We start from the raw sequence: 20,541 nt of genomic DNA, 5'->3' as shown, positions 1-20,541 counted from the left end.
CAACTTTTCCTCCTTGGTAGTTTTCTCTTACAATCTGATTATATACTTTCCCCTGTATCACATATAAAGGACTCCTAGGCCTACGGTGGTTTAGGATGGCTGGTGCCTTTCTGTGCATCATCTGTACCACACCTTGCCTTGAGGCCGATAAAACACATTCACATTCAACACCTTGTTGGGTCCTCAGAACAAACCATTAGATAGACAAGGCAGTTATTGTCCTCATCTCTGTTTTACAAAAGTCAAAACTGAAACTAAATGACCGCCCCACAGTGATATCACTCAGACCTGTCTTGAAACTCCTAGTTTGGTACCCTTGTCATCCCACTCTGCATAATCACAGGTCTGTCTCCTTAGCTGGACCATGAGTTCTTGAAGCCTGGACCCACATCTGTGTCCTCCACAATACTGGCACACAGGCTGTTTACTCTACGGGGGATATTCTGCTGCGGGTACAGGGTCTTGGGGCCAAGAAGGGTGAAACTAACACACAAGACATAAAAAGAGATATACCGATGTGCAGCGAACAACCGTGATTGAAAGAGAATCTTCAGCTTCCCTGAAAAAAAAGAATAAAGGTAAAAAAAAGTCATCATTCTGGGTGATACACGTGTGTGTGTGCGTGTGTGTGTGTGTGTGTTAGGGTCAAAAAGACTGGTAGAATTACAAAGCAGCTTCTCTTTCCTCAGCTTCTTTGGCTCAGCAAAATTGAGAAGGAAACTGAGAAAGCAGTGATCTGTGAAGGAACTTAAGCTGTCCCAGATGCCACTGCTATCTTAAGAAAATCTTCAGATACTTCCCTCTACCATCTAGTCCATACCTACAGCCACTAAATTAAGTCACTTATCTTTCTTTCTTTTTTTAAATTTTATTTTATTTTTGGCTGCATTGGGTCTTTGTTGCTGCGTGTGGGCTTTCTCTAGTTGCAGTGAGCGGGGGCTACTCTTCGTTGCGGTGCACGGGCTTCTCATTGCGGTGGCTTCTCTTGTTGCAGAGCACGGGCTCTAGGCGCGCAGGCTTCAGTAGTTGTGGCACACAGGCTCAGTGGTTGTGGCATGCGGCCTCAGTGGTTGTGGCACAGGGGCTTAGTTGCTCCGTGGCATGTGGGATCTTCCTTGACCAGGGATCAAACCCGTGTCCCCTGCATTGGCAGGCGGATTCTTAACCACTGCACCACCAGGGAAGTCCCCACTTATCTTTCATTTAGTCTATATGATGGAAAACTCATCCGGTTGCTATGACCACTAGCTAGGTTTACGTCCAAAAAAAAAAAAAAAGGAAAAAATTTTAAGAGAAAACAGAGCACTAACACAGATAACTTAGGTTGCTATTTCAGAAAACTGGCTAAACATTCATGAAATAGAATAAATGAATGTCGATAACATTGATCAGATAAAAGCCATCAAGTTTATGGTGTTTGGGCACACAAGGTTGGCGGGCCCAATCATTTAATCAAATACTAGACATTTTTGTTTTGTTATAATCTCTTAGGTTCCAAAAGTGATCAAATCAACCAGGTAAGTGCCAAACTTCCACTTTGTATTAGAGGACAGAACTGAAAAATCGATTCATATTTTCCTGTATCTTTGTCATTGCTAGAGAAGCAGTTTGTAAAATAATTTCATTTGATTTCTCGCAATATGAACATTTAGGTCAGCTGCTGCCAGTGTGTTACTTCCTCTAATAGATAAACTCAACCTGAGGTTTCTAAGTGCCTGGGGATTGCCTCTTTTCCATTTTATATAAGAACAGGTCTTTTTCAAGAGAATTCACAACAAACCAACATCCAAGTACTCTCAAAAGGACAGTTTGGCCTCACAGATAGATAATCGGAGGAACTAGAGAGATTCTGTTGGTTTTTTGTTTGCTTGGGTTTTTACTTTTATAAATGGCAATGACACTGGGAACTAAGCTAAAAAAGTAAGCAGTTCCGGGATTCCCACACAAGGCATGTAGCTGAGAGTGCAGATGCCAGCATACATCAGGTCACATCCCTGCTCACGAGTCTTCAGTGGTTCAGTCTTCCAGGAGGAGAATAACCCCTGAACTCGCTGTGTCAGCACCAAGATCCTCCATCATCCTGGCCTCACTTCCCAGAACTTTTCTCTAGGTATCCAGTGCCTTAGACAAACTGAACCGCTCAGTGTCCCCTACTCCCCAGCCAATCACTCCTCCTTGTCACTTTGCATGGATCATCCTTCACCTCCATCTTTGTGGCCCAAATTCTACCCAGCATTAAAGGTAGAACTTGGCCAGCCGAAATACTTCTGTACTCTTCTCTGTTTTTTCAAACCACAGCTTCCCCACAAGTTGGAGGAACCTCCAGCATTTACAGCCCCTTTCCCCTGCTTCTCTTGAAGCACTGTCTGCCCTCAATCTTAGCAGGGTATACACGAGCTGTCTCTGCACTACCATCCTGTAAGTGTCTGGGGAGTGGAGCCCCTTTGCCCCCCAGGGTTCCTTGCCCATTGAACAGATCAGGGTTCAATGTTACCTAAACATCCAAATTTTGGTCTACTGTTTTAAATTGTGAATACTTTTGTTTATTAGTCAGAGTTTGATCTAGCCTGGCAGAGATATTAGTAGCAGTGAAAATCTAAAATTCATTTGCTGGAATGGAGAAATTCTTTGAGAAAACCACCCAGTAATTGGGAAAGCAAACTTCATGATTTCCATAACCATATTTCATTTTTTAAAATGAAATAATCAAATCCTTTCCTGGCTGCCCCACTCACTCACCTTACTCCCTGGCAATCTTGAAGCAATATTGGGTGTGGTTGAGAGGATTCTATTTTCTACACTATGATGGATTCTCTGTAAATCTTATGTCTCTCCACAGCAAGATTGTGGACTTCCTGAGGGTGGAGACTGCATTATGCATTTTCATTTTCTCTTTCTCTGACTTTGTTACTGTTGCCTGTTACTCAGTGTGTGCTGCACACGATAGGCCCTCAGAAATGAAAACCACCACTCACAAAAAGGCACAGACTAAAGTACAAACTTGAAAGTATCTTCAAGCTGGCTTTCCTCTAACTCTATTTCTCGTTCCCTTTTATTTATATTAAAGTCATTAAAACAGTGTTGGGTGAAAGTTTTAAAAGACAAAGCCTGCACGTGCCTATAGAACATGTGTCAGGCCTCCTCACTCCTGTCACTCACTTCCTCTGTCTTAAAACCAGGGTTGCCAACTGTCAGTGCCAACCACATTCACTCATTCCACTGAGCACCCACTGTGTGCCTGGTCTTAAGGAGATCATGGTCAAAGCAGAAAGTGAGACATTTACAAAAATCACCATGACACCAGGTAGAAGTTGGTAGGTGCCATACCAATGGAACTACGTATATGCCTACCAGGCTGCACCAAGAACATTTAGGAAGAGATATTAAAAAGGTTAAAGAACAATAAGCAGACTTAGTGTCAATTTAGTCTAATTTTTGGCATATGTTACAACAACCCTATACATCCTTAAGGGGTAGGGCTTATGTATTATTCATAATTACATTCCCCGCAGTGCCTAGCACAGTGTTTTGGGCATTGCAGGGGGTTGATAAATAGAGCACCCTGTGCCTCCCCATCACTTCTGTAGGCAGGTGAAAGAGGGCAGATAGTAACCGAGATGGAATTCTAAAACAAGGCTGCTGCTTTAAAGGAGCCTGCACTTTACTTAAATCCCAGGGATATCAGTTATGCCCTTTCTGTCTCCCACCCTTGCTCTATAATAATCTGTGCAATATATATAATAATATATATAATAATTCTGTGGATGACGGAAGACAATTCAGTACCTCAGAATATCGACTGCTCGTTCACAGGAGAGGTCTTCAGCAGGCTCGTTGTTCATCTGGAGGATCTGATCACCAGCGAAAAGCTTGCCATGAGCGGAGCCTCCTGTTGAAGAGAAAAGAAGTAACTGATGTTCGTGACAGGAGGGCCCAGACCCCATGTGTCACAGCAGCTCACCTGAATGGCAGCCTGATCCAGTCCCCAGGGCTCTGGCTCACCCCCACCCCTGGCCAGACTTGGGCTCACATGGATTTCAGTTTTCCTGTTTACAAAGCATGGATAACGTACCTACCATCCGTCACCTTCAAGGGATATTAGGAGACTGTCCAGGGAAAGAAGACTAGCAGAAACTCCCTGAATCAACAGAGCTGGCCAGCGAATCTACTACATTCATTGCTAAAGAACTCTGGGGTGTGTGTGTGTGTGTGTGTAAATTCAAATTAATAGATTTTAACTAGTCCCAGATCTCACATCAGTACATAGCTGAAGTATGACAAAAAACACTACACATTCCCAGCCTGCTCATCTTCACCCTGATACAGCCTATATTTTACAGAGACTCAAGTGAAAACAAATCAATAATTTCTATTACTGTCTGCCCAGAAACTCTCCCCAGCTCAGAGCATGTAGGGTTCAGAGAGGAGGGCCTGCTGGTCCCAATACTGTCACTGTCCCTGAGACTGGCCAGGGGGCCACAGGTGGGAAAATCCCTGGCTGAGGCCAGTGGACCTGGGGTGCAGATCAGCAAGTGCACTTGGAGCTCCTCCCTCCCAGCACCACAGGAAGGTGCAAAGCCCTAGACAGAATTAGGTCGAAATTAGATGTGCCCTGTCTAGCTTTCTGGGGTAGCATTTTCTACATTACGTTATAATACAGAGAGATGGGAAGAGAACCAGGGATATTTCCCCCCAAGAAGCCAAAATCCTTTCTTGTTTCCCAGTCAGCCCCTACCTGCTGTGACGGCCACCACTGTGAGGGGAAGGGTCTCAGAAATGTGAAATCCATAGTCCTGGAGGAGATCGTCTTTGTCTATTTTTACTGTGTGTTTCACAGGGATGATGGTCTGGGTTGGGATCCCAGGGGGTCCATCAGCTGCAGCATCTTTAGCCCTGGAAGAGAAGGAGTGTGTAAAAAAGACAGAGAGGGGAGTTTAGTTGGTGGCCACAAACCAGGTCAGCCCTAGGCATTCTGGAGGAGGAAGATGCAGAGCTGAGTGGACAGCAACTCTCCTCTTGAGAGAGAGATGACACAAACGCCAGTAGATAAGACAGCAGGAAGTAGCACCGTGCTCTAAAAGAGGGTCGTGAAGTGCTGTGGGTACTCAGGGAAGAGGCAGAGCAGTTTTAACTTTGTGGGCTAGAGGAGAAGGAATCAGGGAAGCGTTTGCTACCTAGAAGAGGTGGCATCTGAGAGGTGTCGAGGGTATATCTACACAGCCCAAATCCTGGCACACAGAAGATATTCAGTAACTGCTGCTGAGTGGATGGATGCATAGATGCATGGATGGATAGACGGATGGATTCATGGATGGACGCATGGATGGATGGATGGGTGGGTGGATGGATGGATGAATGGATGGATGGACGGACAGGCATTCCAGGCAGGGGGCACTGCTTCAGCAGAGGTACAGAAGAGGAAAAACATGGACTGTGAATAGGAACAAGGAATTGCTCAGTTTAGATGTCTAATGATGACTAATTTTTATAGGTGAGTTGTTTCTTTGGTGATTTTTTTCGCTTTATAATGAACGTTGCTTCCCCTTCAACTTTGTAACTGTGAGGATTCCAGTATAAAATCCCAGATATTGCAGACTTTCTCTATATTAACTGTTAAAAACATGTATGTTCTCTATATATCTAAAAGCAGGTAAGTTGAAAGTTATATTTTCTATCTCTCAATACCACAAAGCGAATTTATGAGCTATTTTTCATTTGTTTGTGGCAAATTATTTTTTTCCTTCTAAGAGTCAGTGGTTCTTTCTGAGGAAGGTCAAATAGTGATGGGATAAGGTATTTATTGTCATTATAGACAACAGAAATGTGGAGGAGTAACAGCTCCCTCGGGGCTCTGCAGCTAAGGTTTATCATTTATTCTCATCTATTTACCAAACACTGTCAGGAACTCTGCCAATGCAATAGGACCTCGGTTATCTGAAAATCACCTCTCTGTCATTTATAATAATCTCAAGTTTCAACAAGGACCAGGAAATATTAAAAAACTGCTTCGTGGAACCAAAATGCAGGTGATAAGTCCAAGCCTTATTATGCACATTATCCATCAAGGAGCTCTCTTAGGAGCAAGGAGAGGATTTCTCCTAGGTGAGCATATGGGTAATACTGAGAAGTGTTAGAAGACAGACTTAACAAGAGGGAGGAAACAGAAAACTCTGATAATTTATACTGAATAAAACCCATCGTTATTCCTGATTTTTTTTAAAAAAGAAAACTTTAAAGCTCTGAAAGGGACTTTCTAAGTAAAATAAATAATATAGTGCACTGAAAGGCAAAAATCAACATCTACAGTCCTTTGAAAAAGCAACAGGAAGGACACCCTAGACACTACTCCTATTTAATGTGGCAGGAGAAATGCCTGGAATACTTATCAGAGAAGGAAAAATGATAAGAGGAATAATAAGCATACCTTTTTTTCCCCAAACAGTTGATGATCTACACCTAGAAAATGAATTCACAAAGATTGCTAGTGCTTAAAAAATAGGTTTAGTGGAGTTGCAGGATAAACACATAAAACAGAGCCACAAAAAGCATCCAACAGTTCATTAAAAACAGAGTAGCTGAATGTGTATTAGGCGCTAGGCATTCTTAATAAGCTGATGCAATAAAGGAAGACGCAAGTAAAACTGAGGGTGGATTCCTGGTTGGGAAGATTACATATTGAAAAATGAAAGTAAGTACTGAACAAAAATATAAATTTGATGGAATACTGGTTAAAAATCCTTCCAAATTAAAAAAAAACTTGATAAATTGATGACAGTAATAGTAGCAGTAACAACAACAACGGTAATCATTTGTAACATTTATTGAGCACTAACTATGTACCAAGGAGTGATCTAACTTGTTTTCATGGCTCATTTGACCCTTACAACGCACTTGTGAGGTACATATGATTATTATCCCTATTTTATAGATAAGAAGACTGAATCTTGCTTTGAGAGACTTTAACCTGCTTAAAGTCACATAGCTGGGGAGGGAGTTTCAAACTGGGGCTACTTTCTTCAAAGGCACTGCAGCACAGCTGTATAATGCAAGCCACATTTGTAAATGTAACTTTTCTAATAGCCACCTGAAAATGAGGGAAGAAATAAAAAAGAAACAAGTGATTTTTAATATATTTTTATTTAACCCAATATATCCAAAATACTATCATTTCAACATGTAATCAATAAAAAAAATATTGATGAGCTATTCTGCACCCTTTTTTCATATTATGTCTTCAAAATTTAGTGTGTATTTTACACTTACAAAGCATATCAACTTGGACGCTATATTTTCAGCAGAAATTCTCAGATTTCATAAAATTTACAGTTAAAAAATAAATTTTCAGGCCCAAGTTCTTCCGAACATACTTAAAAGTTTTCCAATAACTGAATGATCAGTCTTTACATTTAAATTAATTAAAATCAAATAAAATTAAGTATTTAACCTCTCAGTCATACTAGCCACATTTTAAGGGCTTAACAGCCATCTCTGGATAGTGGCAACCATATTGGACAGCACAGATCTAGAGCCTATGACAATGTATGAAAAATATACGAGACTCTCATATGCCAAAAGAAAATTTCTAACTTCAAAATTGTATTAACAGATGTTAGAGCAAATACCTTAAAAGGTACTTTATGTCAATTTGTCAAATCTTATATAGTTATATAAAATATTTATTGTGAGATGTGGATACCTTTTAATGTAGAGTGGCTCTCCAAAATATGAGAAAACTTGAAGCCTAGAAGCCTTAGAAGAGTTGTGCTTGAACCTAGATTATTTGACCTGGGAGCCTGGGCTCTTGAACACTAAATACTGCTGCAAGAATGAGGGTAAACAAGATGTACAAGCACACACTCACGTGTGGATACACTTGTGTGTGCATACACCCATCTTTCTCTCTTCTATAGATCACAATCTTAATCTGCTCCTATCAGACAGAGGCGATGATCAAAACTGCATCAAAACTGCATTGGTCTTCACCAATGAAATGGAATAGAAACTTTAGAAAATCTTTTAAAATATTAGGTGGCTAGCCAGAAATAACTCAACATGGTGACATAATCACCACACTGCAGTACTAAACACCATACAAAGTATTACATTTCAAAAAGGTCAAAAGAGAGACTTATAAAAACTAGAAATAAATATGGACCCTTTATGCCAGCTTCTGGAGAGGAGACACATTTTTAAGGATTAGAAAATTAGAGACAGGCATAAGATATAAGATGGATGGTTTGAATGTGAATTTCAATAGCTAATACATAAATACAAATAAATAAAAGATTAGATAACAGAATAGGACACAAGGAGAAATATTAAATGATAAAAGTTTATAACTTCTTCATCTTGTCTACAAAAATTAACTCAAAATGAATCACAGACCTAAATACAAGAGCTAAAACTATACAACTCTTAGGAGAAAATATAGGAATAAATCTTTGTGACCTTGGTGTCATATTAGATACGCACAGCAACAAATGAAAACACAGATAAACTGAACTTCTTCAAAATTAAAAACTCTCCTGCTTCAAAGGACATCACTGTGGACTTCCCTGGTGGTGCAGTGGTTTAGAATCCGCCTGCCAATGTAGGGGACTCAGGTTTGAGCCCTGGTCCAGGAAGATCCCACATGCCATGGAGCTACTAAGCCCGTGCGCCACCACTACTGACCCTGTGCTCTAGAGCCCATGAGCCACAACTACTGAGCCCGCATACCACAACTACTGAAGCCTGCAGCCTAGAGCCCATGCTCCACAACAAGAGAAGCCACCGTAATGAACAGTAGTCCCCCCCCACCACAACTAGAGAAAGCCCACACGCAGCAACAAAGACCCAACACAGCCAAAAATAAATAAATAAATAGTTTTATTTTTTAAAAAAAGGACACCACTGAGAAAGTGAAAAGACAACCCACAAAATGGGAGAAAATATTTGCAAATCATATATCTAATAAGGACCTTGCATCTAGAATACATAAAGAATTCTTATAATACACTTAAACAAAAAAGACAAATAACCCAAATAAAAATTGGGCAAATAATTTGAATAGATATTTCTCCAAAGAAAATATACAAACAGCCAATGAGCACAAGAAGAGATCATTAGCCATTATGGTAATATAAATCAAAACCACAGTGACATAACACTTTATACCCACTAGGATGGCTATAATCAAAAAGATAGGTCAAGTGTTGGCTAAGGTGGAGAAAATGAAACCCTCATACAGTCTTGTAGTTCCTCAAAAGACTAAACATTGAGTACCATATGACCCAGCAATTCCACTCCTAGGTATATACCCAAGAAAACTGAAAGCATTATGTCCACACAAAACTTGCACACAAATGGTCACAGCAACATTATTCATAATAGCTCCAAAGTGGAAACAACCCAAGTGTATATCAACTAATGAAATGACAAAGACAATATTCCATAGTAGACTATTATTCAGCAATAAAAAGGAATGAAATACTGATATATACTATAACATGGATAAACCTTGAACACATTATGCTAAGTGAAGGAAGTCAGCCACAAAAGACTACAAATTGTATGATTCCATTCATGTGATATGTCCAGAATAGGTAAATCTATAGAGACAGAAAGTAGATTAGTGATTGCCTAGGGCTGGGGAAGGAGGGTTTTGAAAGGAAATGGAGAGTGACTACTAATATGTATGGAGTTTCTTTTTGGGGTGATGAAAATCTTCTAAAATTCATTGTGGTGATGGCTATACATCCTTGTGAATACACTAAAAACCAGTGACTTGTACATTTTAAGTGGGTGAACTGCATGGCATGTAAATTATATCTAAATAGAACTGTTGAAAATAAGTAAATCAATTAAAAAAATAAAATCCTAGAGGGAAAAAGCTTACAATAAAAATATATGCAGAATGGGCATAAATACATGCAGTAAGTACCCAGATTTCACATGCTCAAAGCAAGTGAATTGACAACTTGCACATGAAGAAAAAAAGTTGGTAAATAACAGAAAATGTGCAACCTTAGTCATTGAAGAAGCACAACTGAAAGGACTACAGAGAACTAGTCTACTAAAGCACCAAATATGAATAAAAATAATAAAGCCCAACATGTATGGGCCCTGGTATTTAAGGTTGACTGTATAAATTGGCTATTCAATCTCTCTGGAAAATAATCAGGGAAATTATCATATGAATTTAAAATTTGATCATTTTCTTTGAACTTCTGTTACCGTTTTGACTGACATTCCTCAAAGTAATAACTGCCCTCCCCCAAAATAAAATATTATTGGCACTAGGCTATGAATTCCTAGAAGATAAGGGTGGCTCTTATTCATCTCTGTGTTCCTTGTGCCATAAAGTCCTAGAACAGAGTATGAACTCAAAAGACCCTAGCTCTTGAATATTCAAAAATATTTACCATAGTTTTATTTAGAATAGTGCAAAAACTTGAAACCACCCAACAGAGAACAGATAAATCAAGCATAGTAAGGAATTGCCCCAAGACTCTACATCAATGAAGTACCACAAGCCTGTGAATCTTAGACATACATGGAAACACAGCTTAGAAAATACCCTTCCAGAGCATCTTCTAAACTGTGGTTCAAACCCCCTTCCTAAGGGAGAGATCAAATTATTCTGTCCCCACAGCTCCCCATCACTCACAGGATAAAAGTTAAACTCCTCAACCTTACTCTCATGTTCCTTTGTCTTTAAGTCTTAGGCCCTGGCCAACATTCCCTACCCACTCTCCTTCCCAGGCTATCACTCCAGCCTAATCTTACCTGCTGCACCAGTTTTGCATCTGGGCCTCAGTTCATGCAGCTACCTCACAGGAAAATGTGAGGCCAATCAAAGCCCAGCTCAAATGCTGCCTCTTCCAAAATGCCTTCTCTGATTTCCTAGCTAGACACAAGTTCTCTCAGCTCTGAGCTCTTTTGGCCTAGAGCACCTCAACTTCAGTGATAACTGATTCCATATATCATCACCCCGAATAGACGGTAAATTCTTGGAATGCAGGAACCACTTTTTACCCACCTCTGTATTTCTCACCGTACCGAGTGAAGAACTTTGCCCACAGAAAGCATCTGTGCTTATTAGGTGAATACATGAGCAAAATACTATATAGAGAGAGCATGATGCAAAACAGTACCTCTAATATGATTAGCAAAGGTGGAAATGTATATTTAACCACTAATAAATAGCAGACAATTTGAATGTGACAGAGTTCAGTGTTTGTCATTTGTGCTTTGTTTGCTTAATTTGAAATATAGCTCAGCCTTATGACAATCGTCCTAATCAAGACCCATCTTTTCCATGTCCCAGAGCTCAGTAAATGGTATCAGGACGAGGATCAGTTGCTCAAGCCAGACTCCTGGGAGTCATCTTTGACTTTACCCTGCTCTCACCCCTAATATCCTATCCGTCAGTACTACAAAAGATCTCCAAGATGTCCATTTATCTCTATATCTCCATGACCACCATTCTATTTCAGGACCCTGTTACCTGTCCTGAAGATTTCTGTAGGAGACCAGTCTCCTAGCTGGTCTCCCCACTTTTCATTCTTATCTCACCTGAATGATTCTCCATCCAGGAACCAGACTGATATTATAAATGCAAACCTGCTCATATATCTGCCCTGACTAAATGGCCTAATCCAAAATCCTTAATATGGCTTAATACAGCGCCTGCCCACCACTGAAGCCTCTACAATGAAGCCACTTATTCTCTCGATATTTTTGTTCCAGCCAAACTAGTATCCTTGGAGTTCCTCAAATACACAAGGTCTTCCCTCTGCCTAGAATACCCCCAACCCCTAACATAACACTCTTTAGAGATTTCCCAAAACACCCAACCATACATTATCTGCCCAGCTCCTACTCGATCTTCTGGTTTTGGCAGAAATATTCCTCTCCCTCTGCTGAACCTGTACACAGAACCTGTACATCCCTTTTTGAAACACACATCATCTTTGAAATGACCAGTGTGAAGTCTCTTGTCCTTTCTAGACAACAGCTCATATGGCAAAACCGTGTCTTTCTTGCCCCATGTGCTGAACTCAATGCTAGGCACAGAACACGGCTTAATAAATGTTTGGAGACCAAAAGAAAACCAAAGACCTTACCATATTTAGAACAGAATCCATTTTGATGCTTTTCAAGTGGGTAGGCTTCATTTATCTGACTTTTACATTTGGAATGGTATGCTCCTCAACAACGGTAGACAAATGAAGCCCCGCTGTGCTGACTAATCCCTGGATGGCATCAGGAACTTTGGCCCAAAGTCTGTTTTTTGACATTTTCCCCAAAGGCCACATTTCAGCTTTTGTTTGGAAAGGGATTGCTTAAGAACAGGACCAAACCGTGGCCTCTCCTCACAAAGAATGTTCAATATATGACAGAGAACTGAAGGAAATGATCTCTGTAGCAAAATTTCCTCCTCTGAAGAACCTTATAAATATCAAAGTAAGCGCTGACAATCCAAAAACCTATGTCTGATGCCTCTGTAATGGTTTCAAATCATAAATCTGAGGTCATTGCTGCAATTTTACTTTGTAACAGCATAAGACCTGGTGACACTAATAGAATTCCTGTCAGATAACTGGATCAAGCCTAAGGTAGAACTAGAAAAAACATGAAAAATTTATCATGAAAATAGCCTCGGGTAGACTAATTCTATATTTTATGGGTCATAAGTTCATACTGAGCTGATCAATAATGCTGAGAAGAAAAAATAACACATAGAGATAGATTAGGTTTCAAATATTCCCCGGCTTTTTATCTGCTCTCTAATAGGTTGGAAAATATATTTTGCCTCTATCTTGTAACAACAAAGAATTCACCTTTGAGTTCCAGCAGGATGTGGAGAAACTACTTTGAATCTATGGTTAAACACTGTATTATGTTCAGCTTGAGTGATTTTAAAAGCTAACATCTGGTATAAACTGGCTTTTTAATCTAAAGTTTATTCAAAGAAAGAAGAAATAGAAGTAGCAGCTTGTACCAGAAAGAAATTTATCATGTAGTCATAATCATAGGACTATGCTTGTGGCTGTGAAAGTTTCTAGGGGACCACTGATTGTACATATTGTGAGTATAGTGCAAAGGCCTACAGTTGAGAGGAGGAGAAATTATTCCACTGTTACTTTAAAAAGGAGGTTCAGGAGACAATGGCAACCCTGCAGATGCAGCACAGGCGCCTTCTAACCTATTCTGTTCGAGTCTTTCTGCTTTTGCCCATGGGTCAAAGAGCAATAAAAAACTGGTACCTGAAATGGTCTTTCTACATCATTAGGAGTATTATAAAGGTCAAAGATACCATCCTTATAATTAGTAAATAGACTATGGTCATAATGAACAAGTAAATTTGTAAAGAGTGCAAAACCAATAGCCAGGGCTCTGATACAATGATGCCATGATGCATGTGTGTGTGCGTGTGTGCATATGTGTGAATATGTATGCCTGTGTCTACATGTGGGTGTGTGCACATGTGCGCAAACATGTGCATGTGTGTTCACTAGTATTAAGATTCAAGATAAATTGAAGGAAAGAAATCTTTTTAAACCCTGAGGATAAAACCAAGCACCAAGGGCCTCCCTGGTGGCGCAGTGGTTGAGAGTCCGCCTGCCGATGCAGGGGATACGGGTTCATGCCCCGGTCTGGGAGGATCCCATATGCCGCGGAGCGGCTGGGCCCGTGAGCCATGGCCGCTGGGCCTGCGCATCCGGAGCCTGTGCTCCGCAACAGGAGAGGCCACAACAGTGAGAGGCCCGCATACAGCAAAAAGAAAAAAAAAAAAAAAACCAAGCACCAAGATGAAAGCATCAAATTCATCAAACTCTTTATTATTTTTAATTCCTGCTCTATAAAACTATTTCTGATTAAGCATAAGAGAATTCAGTAAATCTTATGCAAAATTATTTTAATAATACAATAAAATTATTCTAAAGTTCACATGGAAGAATAGGTAGGTAAGAGTAAAAAAAAATGGAAAATGAAGAGCAATAAAAGTCTAGTTTAGGGCTTCCTTGGTGGCGCAGTGGTTGAGAGTACGCCTGCCGATGCAAGGGACACAGGTTCGTGCCCCGGTCCGGGAAGATCTCCCATGCCGCAGAGCGGCTGGGCCCATGAGCCATGGCCGCTGAGCCTGCACGTCCGGAGCCTGTGCTCCACAACGGGAGAGGCCACAACAGTGAGAGGCCCGCGTACCGCAAAGAAAAAAAAAAAAAAGTCTAGTTTAATAGATAATAAATGTAAATAGTTTTAATACAGGTGTGTGAAAACAGGCCGTTAGATCAATGGAACAGAATAGCTAGTCCAGGAAGAGATACAATTTCCCACTCACAGACACAAGAATTTCATATATAATAAAAGTGAAGAAAGGAAAGATCACTCATAGTTAATGGTGATGCAAACATTACTTATTTTGGAAAAAAACAAGTTAGATCTACATCTCACAACCTATATGAAAATAAACTCCAAATTTAAAAATTAAATATAAAATATCTTAAACTATCAAATTGAAAATTAATTAATTAAATTATTTATTGGGTGAGGATTTTCTAAGCTTAGAAGCAATTAAAGAAATCACCAAGAGAATATCATTTAACTATATAAAAATTGAAAATTGTAGGAGACAAAAAAATGGCATAATTAAGTGGAAAAGTATTCTATAACATGTCATTCTCAGTTTATCACCTCCCTAGTTATACAAAGCTGTTAAGAAGATGACAATTTAGTTCAAAGTAAAATGGTTAAAAATAGTTTATAATGTAATGTCACTATGTTGCAGCTTTTATTAAGTAGTTTGTATTACACTATTTTTACAGAAATTCAAAACATGTCACAAAGACCACTTGGGGGGTTAGTTATTTCTAAAAAAGCATTGATACTGTAAATGTTATTTTTATATTGGAATGTGAAATTAAGTAGTAAGAGAGTAGTCATCTTAATAATATCTGAGTAATTCTGTATTTCTACAATTATAGGTATCACTAGGCTTGCAATCTACACAAGCACACACACACATTCAAACTGAGTGCCACTATCTGAATTTGACTAGTGATTGTATAACCACCCACTGAAAATTAATTTAAAATTGAAGATATCAAAGCAACTTTAAAAGTTGACACTCTTCCCCAGAAAAACATCCATTTTAAGATGCATTATAAAGCTCTAAAATTACCAAGGTTCATAAAAGTTAACAACTTATTTAATAATGTTTGGAAATGGAAATTGTTATTTTTGACTAATTTCCTCCTAGACAATTCAATTAGTGTCAGAGATAAAGTTTAACTTTTATGGAAAAAATGGCAATTACAAGTAAGCAAGTACAACTGGCTGAAATGAGTGGAAGCTTTTAAAAGTCTGAAAAAAAAACAGGATTGCTAAAAGATGCATGTAAAATTATATGACTACAGATTAACTTCTATGTTTCCTTTTTTAAAAAATTTATTTTATTTATTATTATTTTTTATTTTTGGCTGTGTTGGGTCTTCGTTGCTGTGCATGGGCTTCCTCTAGTTGCTGCAAGCCGGGGCTACTCTTCGTTGCAGTGCACGGGCTTTTTATTGCAGTGGCTTCTCTTGTTGTGGAGCACAGGCTCTAAGCGAGCGGGCTTCAGTAGCTGTGGTATGCGGGCTCAGTAGGTGTGGCTCACGGGCTCAGTAGGTGTGGCTCACAGGCTCTAGAGCTTAGGCTCAGTAGTTGTGGCGCAGAGGCTTAGTTGCTCCACGGCATGTGGGATCTTCCCAGACCAGGGCTCAAACCCGTGTCCCTTGTACTGGCAGGCGGATTCTTAACCACTGCGCCATGAGGCAAGTCCCTATGTTGCCTTTTTTCTGGACTATAAAAAACACTTCAATGTACTTCTTTCATTTCTTGAGCTGGCTATCAGGAAACTCAGAGCCAATGTTAGTACTCAAATGCTAAATCCTACATCTAATTGGTTTGCAATCTATTTACAAAATTTCCAGTCTTTATTTAAAAGTTTTTATATGTTTTAAAACTGTAAGCCATTGGGGCTTCTCTGGTGGCGCAGCGGTTGAGAGTCCGCCTGCCGATGCAGGGGACACGGGTTCGTGCCCCGGTCTGGGAAGATCCCACATGCTGTGGAGCGGCTGGGCCCGTGAGCCATGGCCGCTGAGCCTGCGCGCCCGGAGCCTGCGCGTCCGGAGCCTGTGCTCCACAACGAGAGATGAGAGGTCCACGTACCGCAAACAAAAACAAAAAAAAACTGTAAGCCATCAAAAATTCCTCTTGGAAGAAGAAAGGATGTAAAATTTAAATATATTTTAAATAAATAATATAGTCCCTTACTATGAAAGCCCTTAATAAGAATTCATTGAACATATACTACATACTATGTATGCACTCTTCTAGGGCTGAAGATACTTTGTAAGACAAGACAGTCATGGTCTTTGGTCTCATATGTGGCAGGAGGGTTGGAGTAGGAGAGTCATATAATAAACAGGTGGGGGAGGGTAGACAAAGAACAAGTAACTAAATGGATATGTTATTATAAAGTGTGGTGAGGTGGGTAAGCACTCTGCCAAGGAAGCAGGAGAAGCAAGATGAAGTTGGAGAGTTAGACCAGAAACAGATCATAAAGGGACTTGCAGGCCGTGGCGCAATGGCCGGTGGGCCACTAAATGGTTTGGGGTGGGGTAGAGCCTGGGGTGAGCATGTGGGACACGAGCAGTTTGTATTCCAAAGAGTCCACTATGGCTTCAGGGTGGAGCAGAGAAAGAGTGAGTGACCACGGCAGTGCCCCCCAGGGACAGAGAGGTGGACAGATCGGAGATATGTTTGAAGGTGAACTGACAAGAGTTGCTGATGGGGTGGAAACAGAGTGTGAGGAAGAGAGGAAAATTCAGTTTGACTCACGGGTCTCCTGATTAAGCAACTGGGTGGCAGGTGGTACCATCTACTCTACTCCAGGGAAACTGCAATTATTTATGCTTTTCAGTTCTTGATCATTTTCGAGTAATCTGAGGACACCAAGAACCCAGCCTGAATCAAGGCTGCAGGATTAGAGGTGAGAAACAATTTAAATAAGGCTACATGTGATTTATCCTAGAAACACAGAAATGATGCCTTCCATGGACACTGCCAGGAAGCTTTCCTTCTTTTTCTGCTCTTTCTCAAGCACTTGGAAAACAAACTTCCTACTAGACTCATGGAAAGATGCTCAACATCATTAGCCATCAGGAAAATACAGATCAAAACCACAATGAGATACAGTACCACTTCACACCCACTAGGATGTCTATAATAAAAAAAACAGATAATAACAAGTGCTGACAAAGATGTGTAGACATTGGAACCCTCATACCCTGCTGATGGAAATATAAAATGGTGCAGCCACTTTGGAAAACAGTCTGACAGTTTCTCAAAAGGTTAAACATCAAGCTGCTAAATGACCCAGCTATTCCACTCCTAAGTACAAACCCAAGAGAAATGAAAACATATGTTCAAAGAAAAACTTTTACACAAATGTTCATAGCAGCATTATTCATAATAGCCCCAAGTGGAACAACACAAGTGTACATTAACTGATGGACATAGAAAATATTCCATAATGGAATATTATTTGGCAATAATGCTACATGCCAAACATGCTATAACATGAGTGAACCTTGAACATTATGCTAAGTGAAGAAGCCAGTCACAAAGACCACATATTGTATGATTCTATTTATGTGAAATGTCCAGAATAGGCAAATCTATAGAGACAGAAAGTAGATGAGTGGTTGCCTAGGGCTGGGGGAAGGGCAAACGGGGAATGACTGTTAACAGTTATGGGGTTTCTTTTTGGGGTATTGAAAGTGTTCTAAAATTAGATTGTTGCATAATTTTGTATATACACTAAATATAAACTGTATATACACTAAATAAATCTGTACATTTTAAGTGGGTGAATTTTATGGTATGTGAAACATATCTCAAAATAGATGTGAAAAAAAAAAGCTTCCTAGAGGCCAATGTTGCCTTTCATTTACATTCTGTGAGAGAAGCTAGATATTAGAGAGTTCCAAGGTCAAATATTCAGGCAACATCAAGTTAAAGTTACACAGGTCTTTTCCTGCAGGACTTCTCAGAGCCTTTAATGTGCTAAAACGCACTATGAATCACCAAGAGTGGGTGGGTAGGAGTGGGATATAGGCTGCATCACTTCCTAAATATATCTGGCCATGGAACATTTTTTTAGTAGAAAGCATCACACAGGACTAGGTTTTGCAGAATCCACTTTAGAAAACAACGTACGTAGGAGTTTTCCCATTCATTCACCAAGCACTACCTGACTACTTGCAATCTCCTGGAGCTCAATCATCTCTGGGCTATGAGATGTGGCCAGTACTCTCCCTGCCCTCCATAGAGCTTGTGGTCTAAAAGAAAGAAAAGGGATGTGCTCAAATTTAAGTTGAACACACCGGAAGAAGCACAATGCTGATGCTACAAACCAAATACTATGGGGCCCCTTGGGAGAGATTAATTCTGACTGTGGGCTGGGGAACACTTCATGGGAGACCCAGCATTTCAGCTAGACCTTGAACTATGAGTGGGTTCTGGACACATGGAGATGGGAGGAAGGGATGTGGCACAGAAACCCAGGTCTAAGGGGTGGAAGGGGAAGTCGGGTGCTTGTAGTAGGGGAATAGCAAGTAGATCATTTCAGCTGGAGTATGATGTTGATGAAGCAGAACAGTAAGACAAATAGCTGTAATGGATTGTGGGTCAACCATGGAGCGCCTTGAATGTCTAACCAAAAAATGTTTAAATTCATACTGTAGAAGATGAGGACCCATCAAAGGTTTCAGAGAAGGGGGTGGGGATGGTCGTAAACTAGTCACTCTCTGAGCCTCAGGGTTTCACCTGTAAAATAGGGCTAATTCTCCCAGCCTTATCTCATCGTAGTGTGTGAGGATCTGAGCACTTGGCCCAGGGCGGTGCAGCCCTGAGCAAGGTTTATTGCTCAGCAGCACAACAGCTGTTTCCAGTTCCTTTGGAAGAATATGTCTCAGAAACACCTGACACGTGATATTTCATCTCTGTGTCAGCGCCAGATGGGAAATCTGAGACTGAAAATGAGCGCTTTGAAACACAACATATTTTAAGTTCTCTTGTAGCAGTCAAATCAAATCTGTATTTGATTTCATTTCATTTTGTTTAGAATGAAATAGGGCCTGCAAGGAAGGAACAGCTGCTGTAAACAAAGACAGGGAAAGAGTATAAACAGCAGATTGTCTGACATCAAGTACTAAGACAAGGGGCGTGTGTGAGACAGCCAGAGACAGGGACAGTGATCATGTGTGAGTGTGGATTCAAAACAGTGTGTGTTCCAGAGTGTATAGGCACATGTGTGCAAGTATGTGGGTATGAGTGTGTCAGTGTGTATAAGTCCATCTGTGTGTGAATGTGCGTGTCTCTGTAAATGCATGTATGAGTTTGGTGTGAGTATCTCTGTGTGTCTGTGGGTGCCCTTGAAGAATACAGGGGGAGGATTTGGAAAGGGACAGAGAGAAAGGCACTCCAGCGAAATTGCTGACCCATTTACACTTCTTCCATCACAGGGTGTTAAGAACAAAGCAAGCCGGAGACAGTGATCCCCAGACGCTGCCAAGACTGCAAAACTTCCTCCCACGGGGACACCGAACCCTTACAGACAGAAATCTCTGCCAACCCAGGAGCCTTACCGGGCCGAGCTGTCCCGGGAGCGCCGGAGCCATCTTGCCACAATTTGTTCTATTCTGTGTGCTTTCCGTGTCTGGAATAAACTGGTCTCCAGCACTTCCATTTACCTAAAAGGAAGAAAAGTTTTCTTAAGAAGCTAACCAAAACATTTGGAAGAAGATTCTGACAAATCACTATGATGCTTCCTGTATTTGCCAATTTTAAGACATGCTGATCAAATAACTAGGGCTCTCTATCTGAAACTAACATACACAGGTGCTCAGTGTCTACAGAGTGAACTTTAGCAGCCCTCTGCCCTAAGGAGTCCACAGTCTTGTGGTACACAGATAGGTTTTACATCTTAAACGGTTCAACGTAAGGATTAGGGAATAAAATAGATAAGCCTTCTCAAACTGTGACTATGACCCACTGTCAGAGACACACCTTCTGTGTGACACTGCCCCCTGCCACCTCAACTATGTGTGCATCCCTGGACGGCACAGCTCCATTTTGCCTGCATCAGGAACTGCATGGACATGGAAGCATTCTAATCACATTGTGCCTACTCTTCTGAGTGCTGCTTCTTTTGCTCAATATTTTATATATAATTTTTGAATAGGAAATTCTAATTTTTGAATAGGTAATTTTGAATTTGTATAATTCAAACCCCAGATTGTAAAAAAAAAAAAGGATACATAGTTACTGTATTGTGCACTTAAAAATTTGTTAAGAGGGTAGATCTCACGTTAAGTGCGTTCTTATCATAATAATAAAAATAAGATTTTTGTACAGTGAACGGTCTCCTCTCTATCCTTCCCTGCCCCCAGCCACTCAGTTCCCACACCCATACATAATCACTGCTCTCCTACTTGAGATATTTGTCTTTCC

General features: G+C 40.4%; 1 protein-coding gene across 1 annotated transcript in view; it reads right to left on the bottom strand.

Annotated features, from left to right (window-relative positions):
- FRMPD1 (FERM and PDZ domain containing 1) overlaps nucleotides 1-19,777 on the bottom strand; it is a 46,769-nt gene extending 26,992 nt beyond the window's left edge. Inside the window, exons 1-4 of the mRNA XM_060101504.1 lie at nucleotides 19,677-19,777; nucleotides 4,736-4,893; nucleotides 3,787-3,889; nucleotides 514-559 (exon numbers count right to left, since the gene is read on the bottom strand). Coding sequence (XP_059957487.1) covers nucleotides 514-559; nucleotides 3,787-3,889; nucleotides 4,736-4,893; nucleotides 19,677-19,777 — 408 coding nt within the window. The remainder of the gene's footprint in view (nucleotides 1-513; nucleotides 560-3,786; nucleotides 3,890-4,735; nucleotides 4,894-19,676) is intronic.
- Nucleotides 19,778-20,541: the final 764 nt, after the last annotated feature.

The sequence above is a fragment of the Mesoplodon densirostris genome, chromosome 6 (genome assembly GCF_025265405.1).
Source record: "Mesoplodon densirostris isolate mMesDen1 chromosome 6, mMesDen1 primary haplotype, whole genome shotgun sequence".
NCBI classification, from domain to species: Eukaryota; Metazoa; Chordata; class Mammalia; order Artiodactyla; family Ziphiidae; genus Mesoplodon; species Mesoplodon densirostris.
Note: the sequence above shows the minus strand (reverse complement) of the source record. Positions and strands in the feature narration are given on the sequence as shown.